This window comes from Pongo abelii, chromosome 4, assembly GCF_028885655.2.
Source record: "Pongo abelii isolate AG06213 chromosome 4, NHGRI_mPonAbe1-v2.0_pri, whole genome shotgun sequence".
NCBI classification, from domain to species: domain Eukaryota; kingdom Metazoa; phylum Chordata; class Mammalia; order Primates; family Hominidae; genus Pongo; species Pongo abelii.
The window spans coordinates 86601893-86622390 of NC_071989.2; the positions used below are offsets into that span (position 1 = coordinate 86601893).

Below are 20498 nucleotides of genomic sequence, written 5' to 3' on the forward strand. Positions count from 1 at the left end.
TCTGTACCTGCGCCTAGCCTCACCTCAGTCCCCAGTTGTAGCTAGAGAATCCTCTAATAGGGGACCTCTCGTGGAGAGCTTGCCCACTTGCTTCTGCGTACTCTAAATGCCCGCGGGTCTCTGCCTGGGCTTTGAAACACACTCTCCCCTCCAATCAAATGCACTTTATTATGTGCTTGGCACTTCCTAGACTCTCTCTACTATGATAATTCTGTAGCATAAAAAATCCATTTTTTAGAAAAGTAAACAGAAGTTCTGGAGGGTTAGGCCAGATAGCTGGTGGGTGGTGGAGGAAAAATTCAAACCCAAGAGTCCCCGCTCTGAGTCCATCTTTTACCACTATCCCTTATCTTACCTTTCAGGCCTAAAACCTCAGTGTCTTCCAAAGAAACAACTAGTGAATCTGAAAATAGTGAATGGGTCCAGAGATAGCCTGCCATATTGGAAATAAAGTAGGAGAACAGAGTTTAAACCACAGGCTGGCCACTTACTAGGTAATCTGGACCAAGTGGTTCTCTAAGTCTCAGTGTTATTATGTGTAAAATAGAGGTAATGGAGAGTTCAGAAGGAAAATGAAATCATGCGTATGAAAATATGTAAATGGTTAAAGCACTATACAAATAGAAACTCTTAATAACCATTATTAACGGTGGAGGAAGCCTGGACCACCACATTCTGGACCATCAACCCTGCCCCTCAGAAAGGAGTGTTAATTCACCAAAAGGTACAAGATAAGAAAATGAAGACGGGCAAAATGACAGAGGAGGAGAGACTTTGAAAAGTGTTATTCTAATCCCATGAGGCAAGCCGGCTCCCCAAAGTCCAAGACAGATATCTAGGGCTCTCAGCCAACTAGGATGAATTAAGGCAGAATAAACATATGTCAGAATTCCACTGAACTTTCAATTGAGAAATTAAGGAGAAAAACCTCTTCCCCTAATGAAATAAAGTTATCCAATGATACATAATTTCTCTTACAGCCAAAACCAATGTTATTGCAGTTCAAACCAGCCCTTATATAAAAATGAGATAAATAAACATAAAATGTTAATAAAGATGCTAGCATTTCAAACCTCTAACCCCCAGGCTCTGAAGGCTTTCTCCAGGCGTAAGGCATTCATGGCATAGGTTCCAAAATTGTCGATTCCCTCCTCCTGGCCTGCGTTCATGATAGCGTCATACAGCACCACAGAATCTTCTCTTCTGTGGTACAGCTCCCAACCCAGCTCACCTGAAATAAACCCACAGGTGCCGCAGCACAGCAAGAACAACGATCACTAGATCTAATGTGCATTAGCTAGAACACATAAAAGCAGGAGAAATTCCACTTATGCAACATAGACATTGTCAGTCTCTAAAAAGACCAGCTCACAAAAATTTACAAGACCCCACTGCGAAGAAGCCCACCATATCACAGGTGCATTTGTGCCGATCCTGACTCCCATGTAGATGGTGGTATGCAGGACACCTCTTGTCATGACTCAGAAAGACTATAATGCAGGAATTAGTCTCCACCCTGGACCCCAGCTTTCTAATGAGGCTTGACTGTTTTCCGGGACAATGACGTTAGGTGAATAGTTAGCATGGCACAGTTTATCAAGGCAACGAGTTCAAGGTTTAAACCAACACCTTGCCCAAAAATCACAAGCTTAAAAATACAGTCAACTAAAAATTATTCAAGTTATCCTCATAGTGAGAAAGCCATAGTCACCGACTTCTGCCCCTCCCACTTCTTCCCTAGTCATTTCCTTCACCAATGGAGCTGTGGGCAAAAATCAAAAGAAATTAAATGTAACCCAAAAAATCCTGCTTATTTTTGTTGTTCTTGTTTTGTTTTTTTGTCTTGTTTTTTTGTTGAGACAGGGTCTCACTATGTTGCCCAGGCTGGTCCTGAACTCCTGGGACAATCAATCAATCAATCCTCCCACTCTGGCCTCCCAAAGTGCTGGGATTACAGGTATGAGCCACTGCATCCAGCCCTGCTCATTTTTTATTCTAGAATTTGCCAAGGTTGGGTGGAAGAAGGGCAGGGAAAACGTATAGCAGCAGCCCAGAGAAAAGCTATGGTCTTTAATCTCTGTGTTCTCCTGTTTCCCAGGGTGGAGGGCTCATGGTAAGGTGTTTTTATGGGATACCACAGAATAGGAGCAACATATAATTGAATGAATGCTTGGGCATGCAGTACTCCTGCAAGAGACAAGAAGGTCTAGAAAAACTTAGAAGGGAGCCCAGAGCACCACTGGGGAACTGAAGAGCATTCATTCATCTCTGTATCAAATACCTACCATGTGCAAGGTTAGGTGCTAGAGGAAGACTTCTCAGTGAACTTACAGTCTGGAAGGAAAGACAGATTGTTGGCAATGCTCTAGGAGAGGTACCTGATACATTCAAAATGGTCTCTATGGGAGATTCTATCTCCAGGAGACCATCTTGAATGTTCACAGATAGAGTTGGCTGGCCTGACTATTTCAGCCAATCCTCTTCCCCACTTTTTTTTTTTTTTTTTTTTTTTGAGATGGGAGTTTCACTCTTGTTGCCTAGGCTGGAGTGCAGTGGTGTCATCTTGGCTCATACAACCTCTGCCTCCCAAGTTCAAGCAATTCTCCTGCCTCAGCCTCCAGAGCAGCTGGGATTACAGGCATGCGCCACCATGCCCAGCTAATTTTGTATTTTCAGTAGAGACGGGGTTTCCCCATGTTGGTCAGGCTGGTCTCAAACTCCTGACCTCAGGTGATCAGCCCGCCTCAGCCTCCCAAAGTGCTGGGATTACAGGTGTTAGCCACCGCACGCAGCCCCCCCCCCTTTTTTTTTTTGTCTGCCCTTCCAGATCGTAGGCAGCTGTGGGACTGAAGCAACAACTAGAAATCTGTGGAACCACTTTCAAGATGAGGAGTGAATAGACAGACTTGACATAAGAGCTGGGCAGAACAAAAGCTTCCTCCAGAGTCACATGGACAAAAGTGAGTGTGAATGTGCACATGCATACACACTCACACATTTCTGGTGACATGACCTTTTAATTTTAAATTGACCTTTTAAATTTCAGAGACTTAGTCCAGGTTGTTTTCCAATCTTACCAGTATAAGATATCCTAATAGCAGTGACAGGAATGTTGGAAACCTTTAAGGACTTGGTTTGAAGAAACTTGAAAACATCATCACTAAGATCTTCAGAGGTCAGTTTCTGAAGGACCTTTCTTGCCTGTGGCCCAGCAACTCCAAGAACTCCAAGCTCATCGGTTATGTTTTTAATTTCAACATCATATCCACCTTTGACTGCTTCTTCTTCAATCCATCTGCGTTTCAGTCATGAACATGGTGCTAAATATTGCTTGAATAACGTACTTTGGTAATAAATTATTTCTCTGAAGACATGCTTTGTGTCTAGAGTTATCAGAAAGTCCCCAGAGTGTCATTTCATGAAATCACACTGATTTTTAAAGTTGAGGAAACCGAGCCCCTGAGATGTTAAGTGATGATTCTCTTTAAATCGCCCACTTATAAATTTGGGGGGTAATTTTTCACAGTACAGAAGGATCCTTCAATTTAATGAGCTCTGCCGCACAATTCTTTTAAATAGTGACACAGCCCTTTTGCATTTAAACTAATGATTCAGCCTTCAAAAATTAATTTAAACCCAAATTTTGTCTAATACCTGTACACAGGAGGCACACTTACGTTGCTAAAGGTTAATAATGTGCCTGCCACAAGACACGTAATTGCTCTGACCATCACAAGGAAAAGACAGAAACTCTAGTTTCAATTTCTATGGCTTGATGAGTTATTGGGACCCAGCTATAGGGCTGGTTTCTAATTTATTGAGCAGTCCTTGAGCTATCTAAGTCTATCACAAAATGTTCATCTGGATTTACACAAAGCTAAGCTATTAAGATGGCCCCAGTACATCTTGGATTGGAGCATATAATTTGCATCACTCTACAACTAAGACGAGAATCTGTCAGAGTAAGACATGTATTAAATAATAATATTCCAAAAATATTTGGAATATTATACTAAAGACTTTATAATAGAATGAAGATTCATGTAAAGGCTGGACTTGGCAGGTCAGCAACTTAGATCCAGCTGTGGGCCAGAAAGCACAAAGCATCACAAAGGACAAAGATAATTTAGGAAGACAGCTTACTTAAGTGGACCGAATGTGGGCATCAGAATCAAAAAGCTCGTGTGAGTAAGTTCCCTTAACCCAAACCTCAGTTTCCTCATCTGATCATGGGAATCATATATACCTTGCAAAATATTAAGAGAATTCATTAAGGTAATGTCTAAAAAAGGTTCTGGCACATTGATGATGCCTAATAAATGGAATTAATATTATTAGAACCAGTAACCTATGGATGAATTACCTTTGGGAGGGGCAGGGGCCCTCACTTCAAATATTTTTGTATAAAAAACAACATATAGTTTATTTGAAACAATCAGGTTTAAGAAGAAACAAAGTTGTACTTTCGAGTACTGGTAAAAAGAAAAACTCAATGTAAGATTGAGTCAATATATAATGTGTACAAAATTTTCTTACTAGGTGTGCACTTACCTAAGATCATGAAGTTCTGATCCAGAGCCAGTAATTAAAAGAAACTCCCCGGGAGATTGGTGAGAAACAGTCAACTCAGCATACACTCGACCCTTGGGTGTTAACATGTGACTTATATTTGTAAAACCCACCTACATAAAAAAATTTAAAATTACCTTAGGATGAACTAAAAATCACATGCATCCTTTTAACACCTATTTAAATAACAATGTGGATGTTAAGAATGAAAAGTATCTGAATCTTACCGTTTGTGTCAATTGTATGAATTGTCTGTAAACCTAAACCCAACAGTAATTTGAAGTTCTCCATTTAAACAATCATTTAAAACTATTTGCCATTTAAAAGCTCTTCTTCATTTAATTGCAGAACTCAATTTTAAGTTCCCATCAACACAATTAAGCAAAGTCATAAGGTCCTTGGATGAGAATTCACTCAACAAAAATTTAAATTTGAAAATTAGCTTGTAGGCTGGGTGTGGTGGCTCATGCCTGTAATCCCAGCACTTTGGGAGGCTGAGGCGGGTGGATCACCTGAGGTCAGGAGTTTGAGACCAGCCTGGCCAACATATAGTGAAACCCTGTTTCTACTAAAAAATACAAAAATTAGCTGGGCGTGGTGGCACATGCCTGTAGTCCCAGCTACTTGGGAAACTGAGGCAGGAGACTTGCTTGAACCTGGGAGGCGGAGGTTGCAGTGAGCCGAGATCACACCACTGTACTCCAGCCTGGGTGACAGAGCAAGACTCTGTCTCTCAAAAAAAGAAAAGAAAAGAAAAAAAGAAAGAAAATAAGCTTGTATACTTTTGGTCAGTTGAAGAGTTCTAGTTTTCATCCAGAAATCATTAGGTGAACTAAAATAACATGCGGGATGAAGAATTAAATAGGTCAGAATCCTGGACCTTGTATCCCTACAAGGCTATTTACCTTTGGAATGACATTTGCAAAGAGATGGTCCAGTAGTCTAATGGAATCTTGGCCTTTGATGTTAAACTTGCCAAATGGTGATAGGTCAGTTACCCCTACTCTTTGCATAACCTGTTTATACTCCGAGCCCACAGGCTCAAACCAGTTTGTGCGGCGAAAGCTTGGCCTGAAACACAACGTTTAGTGTCATAAAACAACTCCCATTCATTTTTCAAAAATTACAGAATAGGATATTTTAATAAGCCCTCCTCATCTAGAAAATCCTTTGGGCAGCGGGGAGTGGGACTATGTGAGGCGGGACCATGCAACCTGAAATTCTGTTCTGCAAATCATTCGTGTATGTTGGAATCTGACCTTTTAAAGTTACTCATTTATCCCTTTGACCCATTTCACAGTGAGTAAAGTGCTGATTAACTGGAAAATAAGATATAATTCATGGGCTCTCAGATCTGGAAGAGAGTTTATAAGTCAACCAGTCTGGTGGTTTTCAATTCTAGATGCATATTAGAATCATCTGGAGAGCGTTTTAAAATGGCCCTAATTAAATCAGAGTGTCTGGGTTGGGGGGCAGGGTGGAGCTATCTGGTCCAGTGCTTCTCAAACATTAATGGGAATACAAATCACTTGCACTTGTTAAAGTCCACATTCTGAAGCAGCAGGTATGGGGTGGGACCCCATAGTCTGCATTCTCCCAGGCTCACAGGAGATGCCTATGCTGTTGGTCCACACCTGGGGTACATAAGGATCTGGTCCCAAATCTTCATTTTTCAGAGAAAAGGCACAAAATTATTTCCAAGGCCTTTGCATTGACAGAGCCAGATCTGGAACAAAGGTCTCTTGACTCATTACTAAAGGTCCTTTCTGCTTTATGAAGTGGACTTCTAATGTGGTATTTTAACTTCAGAGCAGGATGCTATGTCTGTAACATGAATTTTCAATAGTTTAATTATTAAATGGTAGAAGAAACTTAGGCCAGATCCAATCAGCACTAAGTGAAGAGTAAAAGTGATGTATGAGAGTCATTTAGGAAAAACCAAATCAGTATTTGGCCACCAAATAATCTAGATTGGCTGCTTATAAAGCCCAAATTTATTCTTCAACAACGGGTTCTCTGCTATACTTTGTATGAATTAGATCTAGTCTTAAAATAGCAAAACCTACTGTAAAAAGCAAAATGACAGCTCAAAAATAAGGATAACGTAACTTCTAAATTTGCAACTTGTTTTCCCTTGGTCTGTGGATTCTCTTGAGAAAAATATGTATAATCACTATTAATCCAAAGTACAACAATGGCAGGTAGCACTTTACCCGAATTCAGAGAACTGTTTTAGTGGCATACTTTATGTTTTCGCTTAACCTGGAATGCTATGCAAATAATCTTTTCTGCTAATTTATCAACTGTGCATATAATTTGCATGGCTCAGTGCACACACTCTAGAAAGCAGTTGCTTTGAGCGATTTCAGGATGAACAGAAAATCCAAAACTCCAGGTACATTTTGTGGTTATACACAATGTGATTCCACTGAGCATCCTAAAGTACAGCAAACCTTTAGGAGCCATCTGAAGCCACATGGGAATTTGGAGGGGGGTCGGAAGGTTCCTCTGAGCATCTGGTAAATGCCAAGAGGCTTCACCAAGGCAGGCTATAGGACTCACAGGGTCACGTAAGTCCTAGATGTGGGCCAGTGTCCTGTGGGCTAGGCTAATGCCACCACTGCCGGAGAGTAATTTTTGTAGGACAAGGCTCAGTGCACCTTGGAAAAGGGTGGAGCAATGGAGTGTAAGACGGAATCAGCACTTTTTGCTGTCCCGTTGTTTCACCCCTCAGTCAGAACCACAGGCAGGTAAAGTCCTTCTCCCACCTATACTGAGTGTCCTGGCCTGGTTTGTAGAACCAGTGCGGCTGCTCCCAGCCAGCATGGAACCCCATGGAACACTTAGACTCCAGCCTTTGATAGAGCCCACTGACTCGTTGAGTCGGCCTCCCAGCAAACCGTTCTTCTTTAGGATAACCAACTGAAAAGAAAGATTGGTACTTTAAATCACATATAGCCAAAACAACAAGATACTTTTATGGGATTCCAAATATGGAAATACAGTACTTAAAACCAAGATGCATAAACATACATACATACATACATATGAATGATTTATGTAGAAAACAGAGCTGTCATTTATATGACTCATCAAAGAGTAAAGTAAAAATATATTTAAAATTTAAAACCAGCGAGGCATTCCACATGTTAAATATATACATCCATATATATTCCTTGTTATGTCTTAGGGGCACAATGCTTTTTGGAGTCCCTAACTACCGCCATCCCAGTGAATAGAATAAAGACCATCTAAAGTCAGAGATGCTGCAATTCAATTCTGTCAACACTTTGTAGACAACAGTAAATTTGCACCTTACCAATATTGTTGAATCCATATGATTCTCTTGCTTTGGCCTCAGTGTACTGGGTTGTTGTCCATTTGCCATAGCGATTAGGATCCAATTCTATCAGATCAAAAGGAGGTTCTCCATGCAGGATCCAGTCACTGAGATATTTCCCTACCCCACCAGCGTGGATTATGCCATATCTTTCAAATACAGGGATAGAAAACCCATTACTAACACATGTAGTTTTCAAATGAAACATGATCAAACTATTTTATAGGGCTTCAAAGTCGGACTGTTCTGTGCTAATCAGAACACACAAGTAACATAATCTCTACGGAACAATTTTTTCCTTAAAAGTGGCATGTTTAGGCATCCAAATTAAATGTGCCTGACTTGATAGCTAGTTTATTTACAGTTTCAAGAGATGTACACCTGCAAAATAGCTCCTTATTGGGCAGGGCACAGTAGTTCACACCTGTAATCCCAGCACTTTGGAAGGATCGTTTGAGACCAGGAGTTTGAGACCAGCCTGGCCAACAAAGTGAGAACTCATCACTACAAAAAAATTAAAAAATTATCTGGGCATGGTGGCGCGAGACTGTGGTCCCAGGTACACGGGTGGCTGAGGCAGGAGGATAACTTGAGCCTAGGCGGTAGAGGCTGCAGTCAGCCATGTTCACACCACTGCACTCCAGCCTGGGTAACAAAGCAAGACCCTCTCCCAAAAAACAAAACAAAACAAAAACCAACAACAACAAACAAAATAGCTCTTTATGGGGAAAAGGCTCGATGATCCTTGACTCCTAACTAATAAGAATTTTGCTTTAGGAAAACTAGGGGTTGGAGCCAGAATGCAAACATGCAGATGTGCCTGGTACCCTAACAGCCCTCCTGAGCTATGATTATCCCGACTGGTAGGAAACACGGTGGCAGAAACATATGTACTGTGGTGTCCCATCCATCTCTTCTCAGACTCAAGTTAGTTCTGACCTCCTTAGACAATGACCTCTGTGCAAGGAACTTGAGCCATTATCTTAGAAACATTCAGGCAAAGAGGCCCTCATGTGAGGACTTGTGGAAAGAGGTAAAAAGGAACACTGTCTCTTGTATTTTGCAACTAATAGGCCACTTGATGGGGAAGGTGGGCTTGTTTTCTATTTTCCTAAGATGATACTTTAAAATCAAGAACACGATGTGGAAAATAAAGGGGTTTTGACATCAGAAAATGGATCGGTTTTACATTGGCCATGTGTAGTTCTACCCACTCACTCTTGTCTAATGACGGCCTCTACTGTGGGTTCATCTGTGGTTTAAGTCAGGAGCTTCCAAGGAACTGAATGAACAGAGAATCATGGGGAGAGAAGCAAGAAAAGGGGATACAAAGCAGACATCAAGACACAGAAATGCTAGTATCCCCAACAACAACAACTTAGCCAGAACCACAGCTTCTAAGAGCATGGGAGGAACTTTAGCAAATGCTGAAAATGTTAACTAACTTTTCCCACAACAAGACACCTGTTTTGCTTTCATAAAAATGAGTGCCTACATTTTATAAAAGACTTTCTCAAAGAGAATAAAAAAACAGCAATTTACATTCCTTTGGGCAGTTTAATAGACATGGGGCATCCAAATTATCCACAAACAACCTCTCTAAATTTTAAGAAAGCAAGAAAAATTATTAAATATATGCTTAAAATGTTTATTAAACTTAGCACATTCATTTAACCAGGCCCAATGCCCATATAGAACAGGTACCATTTTTGAGAGCTATATTGTTAATAAGACTTGAAGGCTTATGAAGTTCTACCAACACTGAGTGCCTCCCATTTACCAGGCATAGTTTCCATCTAACACGTAGAAGCTGATTTATGCTTTAGCAAGTCTATTTTAAGGAGAAAGATCAGCCTCCACACAGAGGCTAAATAAAGTCACACAGCAGTAAAGAGTAGATTCAGGATACAAATTCATTTATCTGACCCTGGAACGCATGCTCCTTGTTATCGGACTTCCCTATCTTCAGTAGTTCTCAGTCTTTGTTCAGCCAAGACACACATAGCAGATACAGCACTGTCTATATTTTTGACAGACTCCCAGGGCAGAGCCAGGGGTACTTTGATTTCCTATGGCCTGGCTGCTATACCATCATGTTTTTTCCCTTTCAACCATGCACATGGGCAAATAAATGGGCAGAGTGCTGTTATTTGGGTGGGAGTGGCGGAGAGGGGGAATCCTGAATCAAATCTAATTTATTTCTAAAAAGTAAATATTTTACAAACAAGTTATCCAACCATTAACAAGCTTTACATAAAATTCCATACAACTGAGTGTTATGAACTACACATGGCCAGTGTAAAACCAATCCCTTTTCTGATGTCAAAACCCCTTTATTTTCCACATCATGTCCTTGATTTTAAAGTATCATCTTAGGAAAATAGAAAACATCTCTGGAGAATCCCTGGCTTAGAAGCTAAAAGTATAAAAGTATGGGGAAAAGATCTGGGTATGATTCTTATTCTGCCATTGTTAGCTGGGTGACCTTGGGCAAGTTATGTAACCACCCTGTGCTTCATTCTTCTCCTGTGCACACTTTATGGTGCTGGCGGAGAATTAATTGCCAAGGCATTTAAAAGCACTTAGTATACTGCATGGCACATAGTGGGCAAGGAATACATGGTCGCTATTGGGCCCTTGTATGACCAGTTGAAAGGATTTTAATAAGGAAGTAAGGTGTAAAGTGAAAGTAGAAGGGAACTTAAAGAGGAGAGGACAGTTAGGTTCTTCTTCTGTCTCTACCATTAATCTGCAGAATTCTAGATTCTTCTCAATGACCCTAGGCTGCTATGCTTTTTGAGTGTTTGTATCTGCTTTTTATAACTCTGTTGAATGACTGGATGTTACATCTCATAGCACTCTCCCCTCTTTAAATTTGCTGTTTATAATCTGTTCTAAGCCAAGAAAATCAGATTCAATTAAATACAATTCATAAGACTTTTTTGGGCATTGTGTTAGTTACCTAGAAGCAGAAAAACTTATTGGAATTGTGACAAAACAAATGTCCAGAGTAAAATAGCTGTGGCTGAGGATATTCTGCAAGTAAGGTAAATGGGCACTGGCACATATGTAAGCAGTTTGCAAACACCTATTCCCTGAACTGGCTGTACCAAGGATTACAAATATTATTATAATAAAATACAGATTCCTGGGCCCCTCTCCAGACCACTAAATCAGAATCTACAGGAGTAGTGTCTGGAAATCTGCTTGTTTGTTGCGATTCAATATCTTTCATGGTGCTATGGACTGAATGTTTTTGTCCTCCCATAATGCATCTGTTGAAGCCCTAATCCCCAATGTCATGGTATTTAGAGATGGTACTCTAAATACTTTGGGAAGTACTTAGGGTTAAATGAGGTCATGAGGGTGGGGCCCTCATGATAGGGTTAGTGTCCTTCTATGAGGAGACACCAGAGAGCTTGCTCTCTCTCCACACACACACACCCACCAAGGAAAAGCCACATGAGCACACAGCCAGAAGGTGGCCATCTGCAACCCAGGAAGAGAGCCCTCACCAGAACTCTGCCATGATGGCTCCCTGATCTCAGACCTCCAGCCTCTGGAACTGTGAGAAAGTAAATTTCTATTGTTTAAATCACCTAGTCTATGGTACTTTATTATGGCAGCCCAAGCAGACTAAGCCACATGGGTTCTAGTGACAAATAATAGGAATTTCACCGATGAGAGGTATAGGAGATAAAAAATGTGCATGTGACTAACCACGTGGTCAAGACGCTGCTTTTTAACGTGCTCCTCAGATGATTCTGCTCCTCGCCCAGGTATGGGAACCACTGGCCTCCAGAGCCATGGAATGAGTGCACTGATATAAGCCAGGAGGGGCAGCTAATGGGGGTATTCCATTATATTACATAAGAAATATCTTAGAAACCTCAACTTTAGGTAAGGGGAAGGCTTTTTTGGTTTAGACCAAACCTGTCAAAGACAGGGAGGCACTTTGCCCACTCCCACTCCCACCTGTTGTCTTCTCCACCCACCTCCCAGTATCTATGACCTGAGAAAATTAGCCAGAGCAATCAGGGGAGGAGTCTGACATCAGTCACATGCAAACAGATGTGATTTCTAGGTTATAAATAACTTGTTCTAGAGGAAGCAACTTCCTACTTTCCTTAGCAATTAGTTAATAGGTGTTCCATATGAGATCAGTGACTCTATCTGCTCAGAACATGCCTTACAGTCAATGATCCTCAATTTCTATTATTTAATACTAAAATTCAATTGGAATATCAAAGAGAATAATACTAGGAATAAATTTAACAAAAGATGTGCAAAACTTTTACTCTGAAAACTACAAATCATTGTTCAAAGAAATTTTAAAAGACCTAAGTAAATGGAAAGACATTTCATGTTCATGGATCAGAATACTTAATATTGTTCAGATGTCAATACTCCCCAAATTGATCTACAGATTCAATGCAATCTCTATCAAAATCTCAGCTGGCTTCTTTGCATAAATTGACAAACTGGTCCTAAAATTTATGGGACTTCCAGCCAAAACAATTTTGAAAAAGAACAAAGTCAGAGGATTCATACTTCCTGATTTCAGAAATTACTACAAAGCTAGTAACTTCTAGTAACAGTAATTAAGAGAGTGTCAGCTGGGTGTGGTGGCTAATACCTGAAATCCCAGCACTTTGGGGGGTCAAGGTGGGTGGATCACTTGAGGTCAAGAGTTTGAGGCCAGCCTGGCCAAAATGGCAAAACCCCATCTCTACTAAAAATACAAAAATTAGCCAGGTATGGTGGCGCCTGCTTGTAATCCCAGCTATTCGGGAGGCTGAAGCAAGAGAATCACTTGAACCCGGGAGGCGGAGGTTGCAGTGAGACAAGATCGTGCCATTCCCTGGGCAGCAGAGTAAGACTCTGTCTCAAAAATAAATAAATAAATAAATAAAAGACAGTATAGTAGTCGCATAAGAATAGACACAGATGAAGGGACAGAATTGAGAGTCTAGAAATCAACCCATACATCTATGGTCAATTTATTTTTTATAAAGATGCCGTGGTATAATAAAAATTAAATATTTGGTCTTTATTCCCAGTTCCTGACACAGAGTTCATAAAACATTTGAGATTTACTATTTTTTGAATGTTAATGAGATGGCTCTTGTGGAGAGAGGAGAGCAGTCCTAGGTAGCTTCAGGATGGGGGCTGGTAGCCAGAAAAACCAACCATGTGATTAGAGAGTTAGAACTTTCAGTCTCACTCCCTACTCCAACCTCCAGGGAGTAGAGAAGAGATATTGAGTACAGTCACCAATAATGTAATCAATCATGCCTATGCAATGAAACCTCCATAAAGACCTAGGCATGGGGTTCAGAGAGCTTCTGGGTTGGTGAACACAGTGATGGGCTAGGAAGGCATCTGAAAAGGGCCTGGTGGTGCTGCACCACCCACCCCTAACCCCTCACATTTTGTCCTATGTATCTCTTCCATTTGGCTACTCCTGAGCCGAATCCTTTATAATAAAAGAGTAAACATAAGTATTTTCCTGAGTTTTGTGATTGGTTCTAGCAAACTATCAAATCTGAGGAGAGGGTTGTGGGAACACCCAGTTGGTCAGAAGTAAGGGTGTCTCCCGAGACTTGAGACTGGTGTCCGAAGTGAGAGCAGTCTTGTGGAATGGATCCCTTAACCTGTGGGGTCTATGTTAATTCCAGCAGTTGGTGTCAGAATTGAATGGAACTGTTGGACACCCAGTTAGTACTGCAGAATTGGAGAATTGGTTGTTGGTGCTGGAAAATACCACACATTTGGTGTGAGAAAAGGAATCAGAAAAAAGACATTACAGATGCCAGCATAATTCAATGAGGACAGGATAGTCTTTTCAATGAATAGTTCTGGGACAACTGGCTATACATATGAAAAGACTAAAGTTGGACACCTACCTCACGTCATATACAAGAATTAACTCAAGACTGATTACAGAACTAAATGCAAAAGCTAAAACTATAAAACTCTTAGAAGAAAACATAGGTTTAAATCTTCGCAAACTTGGATTAGACAAGGGTTACTTGTATATGACAGCAAAAGTACATGTGAACCAAGGAAAAATACATATTCTGGACTTCATCAAAATTAAAAACTTTTGTATTTCAATGGACACCATCAAGAAAGTAAAAAAACAACCCACAGAATGGGAGAAAAGTTCTGCAAATCATGTACCTGATAAGGTTCTTGTATCTAGAATACATAAAGAACTTCCACAACTAAACAATAAAAAGACAAATTATCCAATTATGAAAATGGCAAAGGATATGAACAGACATTTCTCCAAAGAAGATACATGAGTGATGTGCAGGAGAAGCATTCCTACTTCCACATGCCTGCATATGGGCTCTATAGGTGACTACATAAGCCCTCAATTACATTATAACTTCCCATCCCAAATCTCCATCTGACTTTCTCCCTCTGGATGTCCCACATACCTAAACTTAACACTTCAAGCCCAACCCATCCAAAATGGAACTCATTATTTTCTTGGCTCTCTTTCCATGTCGCCAACATATAGACGGTGGTCAAGTTAGAAAGGTTGCCATCATTTGCCATTTTTCTCTTTCCCTTCAATATCTTACGGAATTGATCACCAAATCTAGACAATTTTATCTCCCATCTCTCAGTCTTCACTGCTGCTACCTTAGTGGAGACCCCAGCCTCTCTATTGGATCAGCAGAGCTGTGCCTCAGGCAGCCCTCCAGCTCCGGTCAGACCTCACTGCTTTGTCGTCAGCTGTATTCCAATGCCTAGCCCCAGGCCTGGCACAGAGCTAGCAGCTATTAAACATTAGTTGAATACATGGCCAAATATAATGGGGAAGAAAAATAGAATATTAGAAGCTGTGATATGATAGTTGAGTGGGCTTGACATCAATATTCACCAAATTAACGGAACAAATATCAGAAATGAAACATCAAAGAGGCAATGGAGTCATAAATGGAAAGCAACCTGAGGAATTATAAAGAAACAAATCATGTTGGGCAAACATGAATTATGGTGAAAAATGCAGCAGACATATTATACATTTGATATTTTGAATTATCTTTGTCACATCGTGTTATGAAAACATCCTTGTAAAACTGAGGCAAATTGACTATCTGAAGATACACAGCATAAAACCAGAAACAATTAATAGAAATGGCAGGAAATATGCAAAGAGAAAGCTCCAGGAGGCCGGGTGCAGTGGTTCACACCTGTAATCCCAGCACTTTGGGAGGCTGAGGTGGGCAGATTGCCTGAGGTCAGGAGTTCGAGACCAGCTTGGGCAACACGGTGAAACCCTGTCTCTACTAAAAAAAAAAATACAAAAAATTAGCCGGCGTGATGCCGGGTGCCTATAATCCCAGCTACTGAGGAGGCTGAGGCAGGAGAATCGCTTGAACCCAGGAGGCAGAGGTCGCAGTGAGTCAAGATCACGCCACTGTACTCTAGCCTGGGCAACGAGAGCAAAACTCCACCTAAAAAAAAAAAAAAGAGAGAGAGAAAGCTTCAGGAAATCATTGCCCTTCTGTGTTCCAGGAAATAATTGCCCTTCTTTAAAACATATACAAGTGATTGAACCAGTATTTTTTATTCATTGTATGAATCCTTGGTCATGAAAGGGAGAAAACTCTCTGGGTCTCTCTCTGTTTCTCTTTCTCTCTCTCAGCCTCCCACATTTCCCTTTTGCATCCTGAGAATATGGAACTAGATTTAGCTAAAATAAGTGATTCTACAATAAATGTTGAATTACATGAAGATACTTACCCAAAGCCTATAGCCACCCAGTAGTTTCTGACCCCCTGATGGGGCCCCACCATAGGCAGAATGTCAGGAGAATACGTGATAGGACCATTGACAACATTGATGATGTCAGCCTTTTTCAAGACAGGAACCATTTCCATAGCAGCTTTGATGTGTTCCATGATTCGATCTAGATCAGACTCAAAGAGTTCCTTTCCAAAACCTAAAAAGATTTGCCCTTGTGGTCAGGATGCCATAGCTGAGCTGACAAGTCCTGTAAAGTGATTTAAGCCTCTGACATGGCCTACATTTAAAGATCGCCTGTTAGGAAAGTACTGCTATTTTTTGTTAAAGTCTGAACTTCATATTCACTATCAACAGATAAGTATCCATTTATATTACTGAAAACAATGGTATTATTCTTGAAACAAAATCATAAAAGTTAACCTTTAATTAATATAAAATTTAAATGTATGAATAATATAGTTTCTGATATTTAATCCAATCAGTTTTTTAAAAAAAAACTATAATTTGGTTTGTCAAGAAGATTGTTATGCTTCAATTAACCATAAGAACCTGTTTCATCCCCTGAGATGAGGGCAAATGGGAGTTTACAAAGTCATGGCAGAATACTGGAAAAAGTGAAACACTGCTCCAGGATCTAAGATGATGGATTTTAGACCCCTTTTAACTCTCCTTTCAGCAAGGAAGGAATGGCATGGAGGCCTCCTTCCTCCAGCCTGCCCCCACACACATCCAAGGGCTAGAGTTCTGAAAAGAGGTAGGGTCTTGAAGCCAATCCTCCTCTTGTCCTAAAAGTCACTGTGATGAGCTTCTAAAAGAATGTCTCCACCAACACTGGTGATTTTTCCACACAGCAGTCAGCCAGCTTCTTGCCCTTCCTGGGAACTACAGGTAGGGTCAGTCTCATGGAGGCCTGCAGACCATCAGGGTGGACTAGCACACACGGGTACCCACGCTCACGGACAGCTAACAATCCAGCTCTCCCTCCAAATGGCATTATTTAAATATTTGTTCAAGATTTATTTGAAGGAGAAGCTGCCAGCATGGGGGAACAGCAGAGAGGGAGGCTCTCAGTGGCATTTCAACCCTCCCTGTGGGATCAGGAGCAATTCTGCTCAGGCCCAAATGTGCAGAGCCCACTCAGCACAACCAAAGCCCTGAAACCAGCTGGCCTAACTTCTGTGGAAGGCAGTTTAGTGATCATTTGCTATTATTTGGGCCTACTCTTTGAGAAGTAGAGTGGAGGGGTTCATTTCCTATCTCAAGAAGCTTATCAAAGTATAATTTTAGGAAGTACCATTTCCTACATTTCTTTATATTCCCTGTAATATTTCAATGCCCTAGTGATTTTTTAGCTCTTTTTATAGATTAAAAGCTGAGGTACCTCCTTAGATGACCCAATCTTCAATCTGGCTCTGTGGAAGTATTTCATGAAAAGCAAAAACAGAACCATCTCCCTTAAAGAACTTGAAAGAGAAACTATAGTATCCCCTGCTTTGGCATAGAGGCACAAGTCTTTTCCATATCCATTTATGTAGCATGGGAAGTACTCCATTTACAGTACCAAAAACTCTGCTCTGTTATAGACTCTTGGGTTTTCATTCTGAGTAGGATGGATATCTGGCCTCTGATATCAGTTGTGTTTCCAGCTGTAAAAGCACAATAGCATCTATATTCAAATCTTGAAAGCAGACCAAGCTGGCAGTGGATTGAGGAAAAAACAGGGAGGCAGGAGGTTGTGTGGGCAGGTAAAAATGTATCTGGAACCTTTCAAAGCAGCTGGAAATGTTTCTTCAGCTTCTCTACCATTAACTACATCTTTCTTTTCCCCCACTCCCTGCTGTGATTGTTCAAAGGGATACGAGAACAGAGCTCACCTCAAACCTGTAGCCTCCAATGTCCCAGGTATCTGAAAGTCTAGTATTATGCTGTTGTCTTATTCTACAGCCATCCCCCAGCCATGGAGAGGATGAACCATTCATGTCTGACTAGCACACACTTTCATTTGCTGAACCCACCTGGAGGAACTCCATTGGTGACCCAGGAGTCCTGAACTTTCATTTTCTCTTGACTTTCATATGGACCAAACAAAAGCCCATCCCTTTCCTGTCGGAGATAATATGATCCTTCCAGGTCACGGAGCACAGGGAGTTCTCGTTTCAAAGCTTTCACTTCAGGTATAGTCGATGTAACAACATATTGATGTTGAACCGGAATGAGAGGATGTTCTAGTCCAATCATTTTACCTACTTCACGAGCCCAAAATCCTTAAACAAAAAAATCATTTAAAAGTGTCAGCACATATATAAACACATAACTGACACTCATATAGCAATTTATATTAGAATAAAATGTTTAGAAGGCTTAAGTACTCATGGCAAAGTCTAATAAGTGTCATAACAATCTAAACTTTTGTCATTGCAAAACTGAATTGGGGGAAGAGAAGACAATATTTTGTATTGCCCAGAGATTTGAAGATATCTGTGATCTAGGGGAACTCCATTCCTGAAAATGTTGTTGCCCATAAGCAAAGGTAGGCAGGAAAAAAACAAAAAAAAATTTATTTGAAAGAAAAAACGAACAACCCAAATATACAAAATGTACAAATGTTAGTAAGAAATACTGTAACAAGACTGCCCATATTTGTGGACAGGGACAATCAGGCAAAGGAAGAGGCCCCTGTGTTGCTGTGACCAACATAATACATAATGATATACCTAAGAAAGCCCTACAAGCCAACTCCTCTATCCTCTAAGCCCTATTCTCCCCAAATTGTGGATGCCTAAAATTCCAAAAGTACAAGATTGTTCTGGTAAGCTAAAATTTGAAAATGGTGCATACTTTGGGAGAGAAAGCACATTAAGTTTTATCTGTTGTTTTAAAAGTTTAGTTTGAATAAGTTTGTAAGATCCTTTATTGTAAAGGCACAAAAGCACCAGAAGTCAAAACCAGGGAGAAAGAGAAGACACAGGTAAGGGGAGATTGATCTCATAAGTAGGCAGGGAGGTCCCTAGACGAAGGTTTCCCACTTCACCGTTAGCACAGAGATTGTCTTATCTGTGGAGGTGAATGTTATTTTTTTCATTTGCAAAAGATAGAACTGGATAATCTGTGGCTGAAAGGACCCTTGATTCTTTCCCAGGCTGACCTTTCAGTACACAGATGTGGGAGCTAAAGGCTAGTAGGGTAAGACATGCCCAAGGCCACACTGGACATCCTGTAATCATCACATCTTATTGGTTTTTCTTGCTGCAGACTTTATTTTAAAAATCCAAGGCACCTTCACTGTATAAAGGGATTTTAGAATCTAAAATAATAAAAATGCTTATTATTTGGCAAGGATATGGTGTTGACTGACCACCATTAGATGATTTAGGGGCAGGGAGTTCTATTTGCTTGTTTGTTTCATAATAATTTTGAGTGATCACTGAAATGATTACATGATCCTATTTATTTCTTTAGGGGTTACACAATAAGTTTTTAACCAGTACTGTCTCTGCTGTTTTTCTGAATCTAATAAGGAGCTCTGAAGTCTCTATCATTATGAGGTTCCAAGCTAGACAGAGAATCATCAATTATGAGTCAGTCTGGGAGCCTAGATTATGTACTTGTGTGTGTAAGTTTATTTCCATGTAACCATCTAAACCTTTCCTTTGCATTCTATTGTTTTGTTTGTTGCAATGGCTAAGTTGGTCACACTTGTATAATGAATCCAGAAATGGGTACCTATTTGCAAACCAGAAATCTAACTGTGAGCATCAAAGCTATTTGCCAGTGTTTTGTTTTGTTTTGTTTTGTTTTGTTTTTTGAGACAGAGTCTCGCTCTGTTGCACAGGCTGGAATGCAGTGGCATGATCTTGGCTCACGGCAACCTCTGCCTCCAGGGTTCAAGCCATTCTCCTGTCTCAGCCTCCTGAGTAACTGGGATTACAGGCATCCGCCGCCACACCTGACTAATTTTTGTATTTTTAGTAGAGACGGGATTTCACCATTTTGACCGGGCTGATCTCAAACTCCCGACCTCAGGTAATCCGCTGCCTGGGGCTCCCAAAGTGCTGGGATCATAGGTGTGAGCCACAGCACCTGGCCTGTTTTGTTTTGTTTTTGAGACGTGGTCTCACTCTGTTGCCCAGGCTGCAATGGAGTGCAGTGGCACAATCATAACTCACTGCAGCCTCAACCTCCCAGGCTCAGGTGATCCTCTCATCTCAGCCTCCTGAGTAGATGGGACTATAGGCACATATCACCACACCTGGCTAATTTTGTATCTTTTATGGAGACAGGGTTTTGCCATGTTACCCAGGCTGGTCTTGAACTCCTGGGCTCAAGCAATCTGCCCAACTCAGCCTCCCCAAGTACAGGTGTGTTGGTCTTTTAGTAATTTTGAGACTTAATTTACTCTTGCTAGTAGGAAGATGTGAATTACCAATGTCAGGACTGTGTACGAAAATATAGTAAAGCCACATATTCTAGTTATATACACTAGGACAATTTTTAAATATACAAAAATCAAAATATTTAGCTGAGCAATTCAAACTGCTATAGTATCCCCAGTATATTTGTTTCAATTAAAAACATAAATTGAAAAAAATAAATTCTGCCCTATTCAAACATATTTATGAATTTCTGAGTCCAGTTGCTTGCTTATTAATGCACTTCATCATTAATACAAAGTGGAAATGTATGCAGAAGTATCATTATATTACTTCAAATCCCATAGCAAGCTGTTTTACCCATAGAGATCTATGGGGCTGGTGTCCTTTAGCATTCTCTTCTTCCATATGTCAATCAAATTAACCTAAATCTAGCTAGAGTTACACTTCAACTC

General features: G+C 40.6%; 1 protein-coding gene across 7 annotated transcripts in view; it reads right to left on the reverse strand.

Annotated features, from left to right (window-relative positions):
• Positions 1-20498, reverse strand: part of DMGDH (dimethylglycine dehydrogenase) — a 124675-nt gene that overhangs the window by 28333 nt on the left and 75844 nt on the right. For all 7 annotated transcript variants that reach the window (XM_063724443.1, XM_002815686.6, XM_063724444.1 and 4 more), the window contains 8 exons: positions 17689-17937; positions 15671-15869; positions 7889-8058; positions 7338-7491; positions 5475-5640; positions 4552-4682; positions 3078-3295; positions 1074-1231 (listed from right to left, as the gene is read on the reverse strand). In XM_063724443.1, coding sequence (XP_063580513.1) covers positions 1074-1231; positions 3078-3295; positions 4552-4682; positions 5475-5640; positions 7338-7491; positions 7889-8058; positions 15671-15869; positions 17689-17937 — 1445 coding nt within the window. The remainder of the gene's footprint in view (positions 1-1073; positions 1232-3077; positions 3296-4551; positions 4683-5474; positions 5641-7337; positions 7492-7888; positions 8059-15670; positions 15870-17688; positions 17938-20498) is intronic.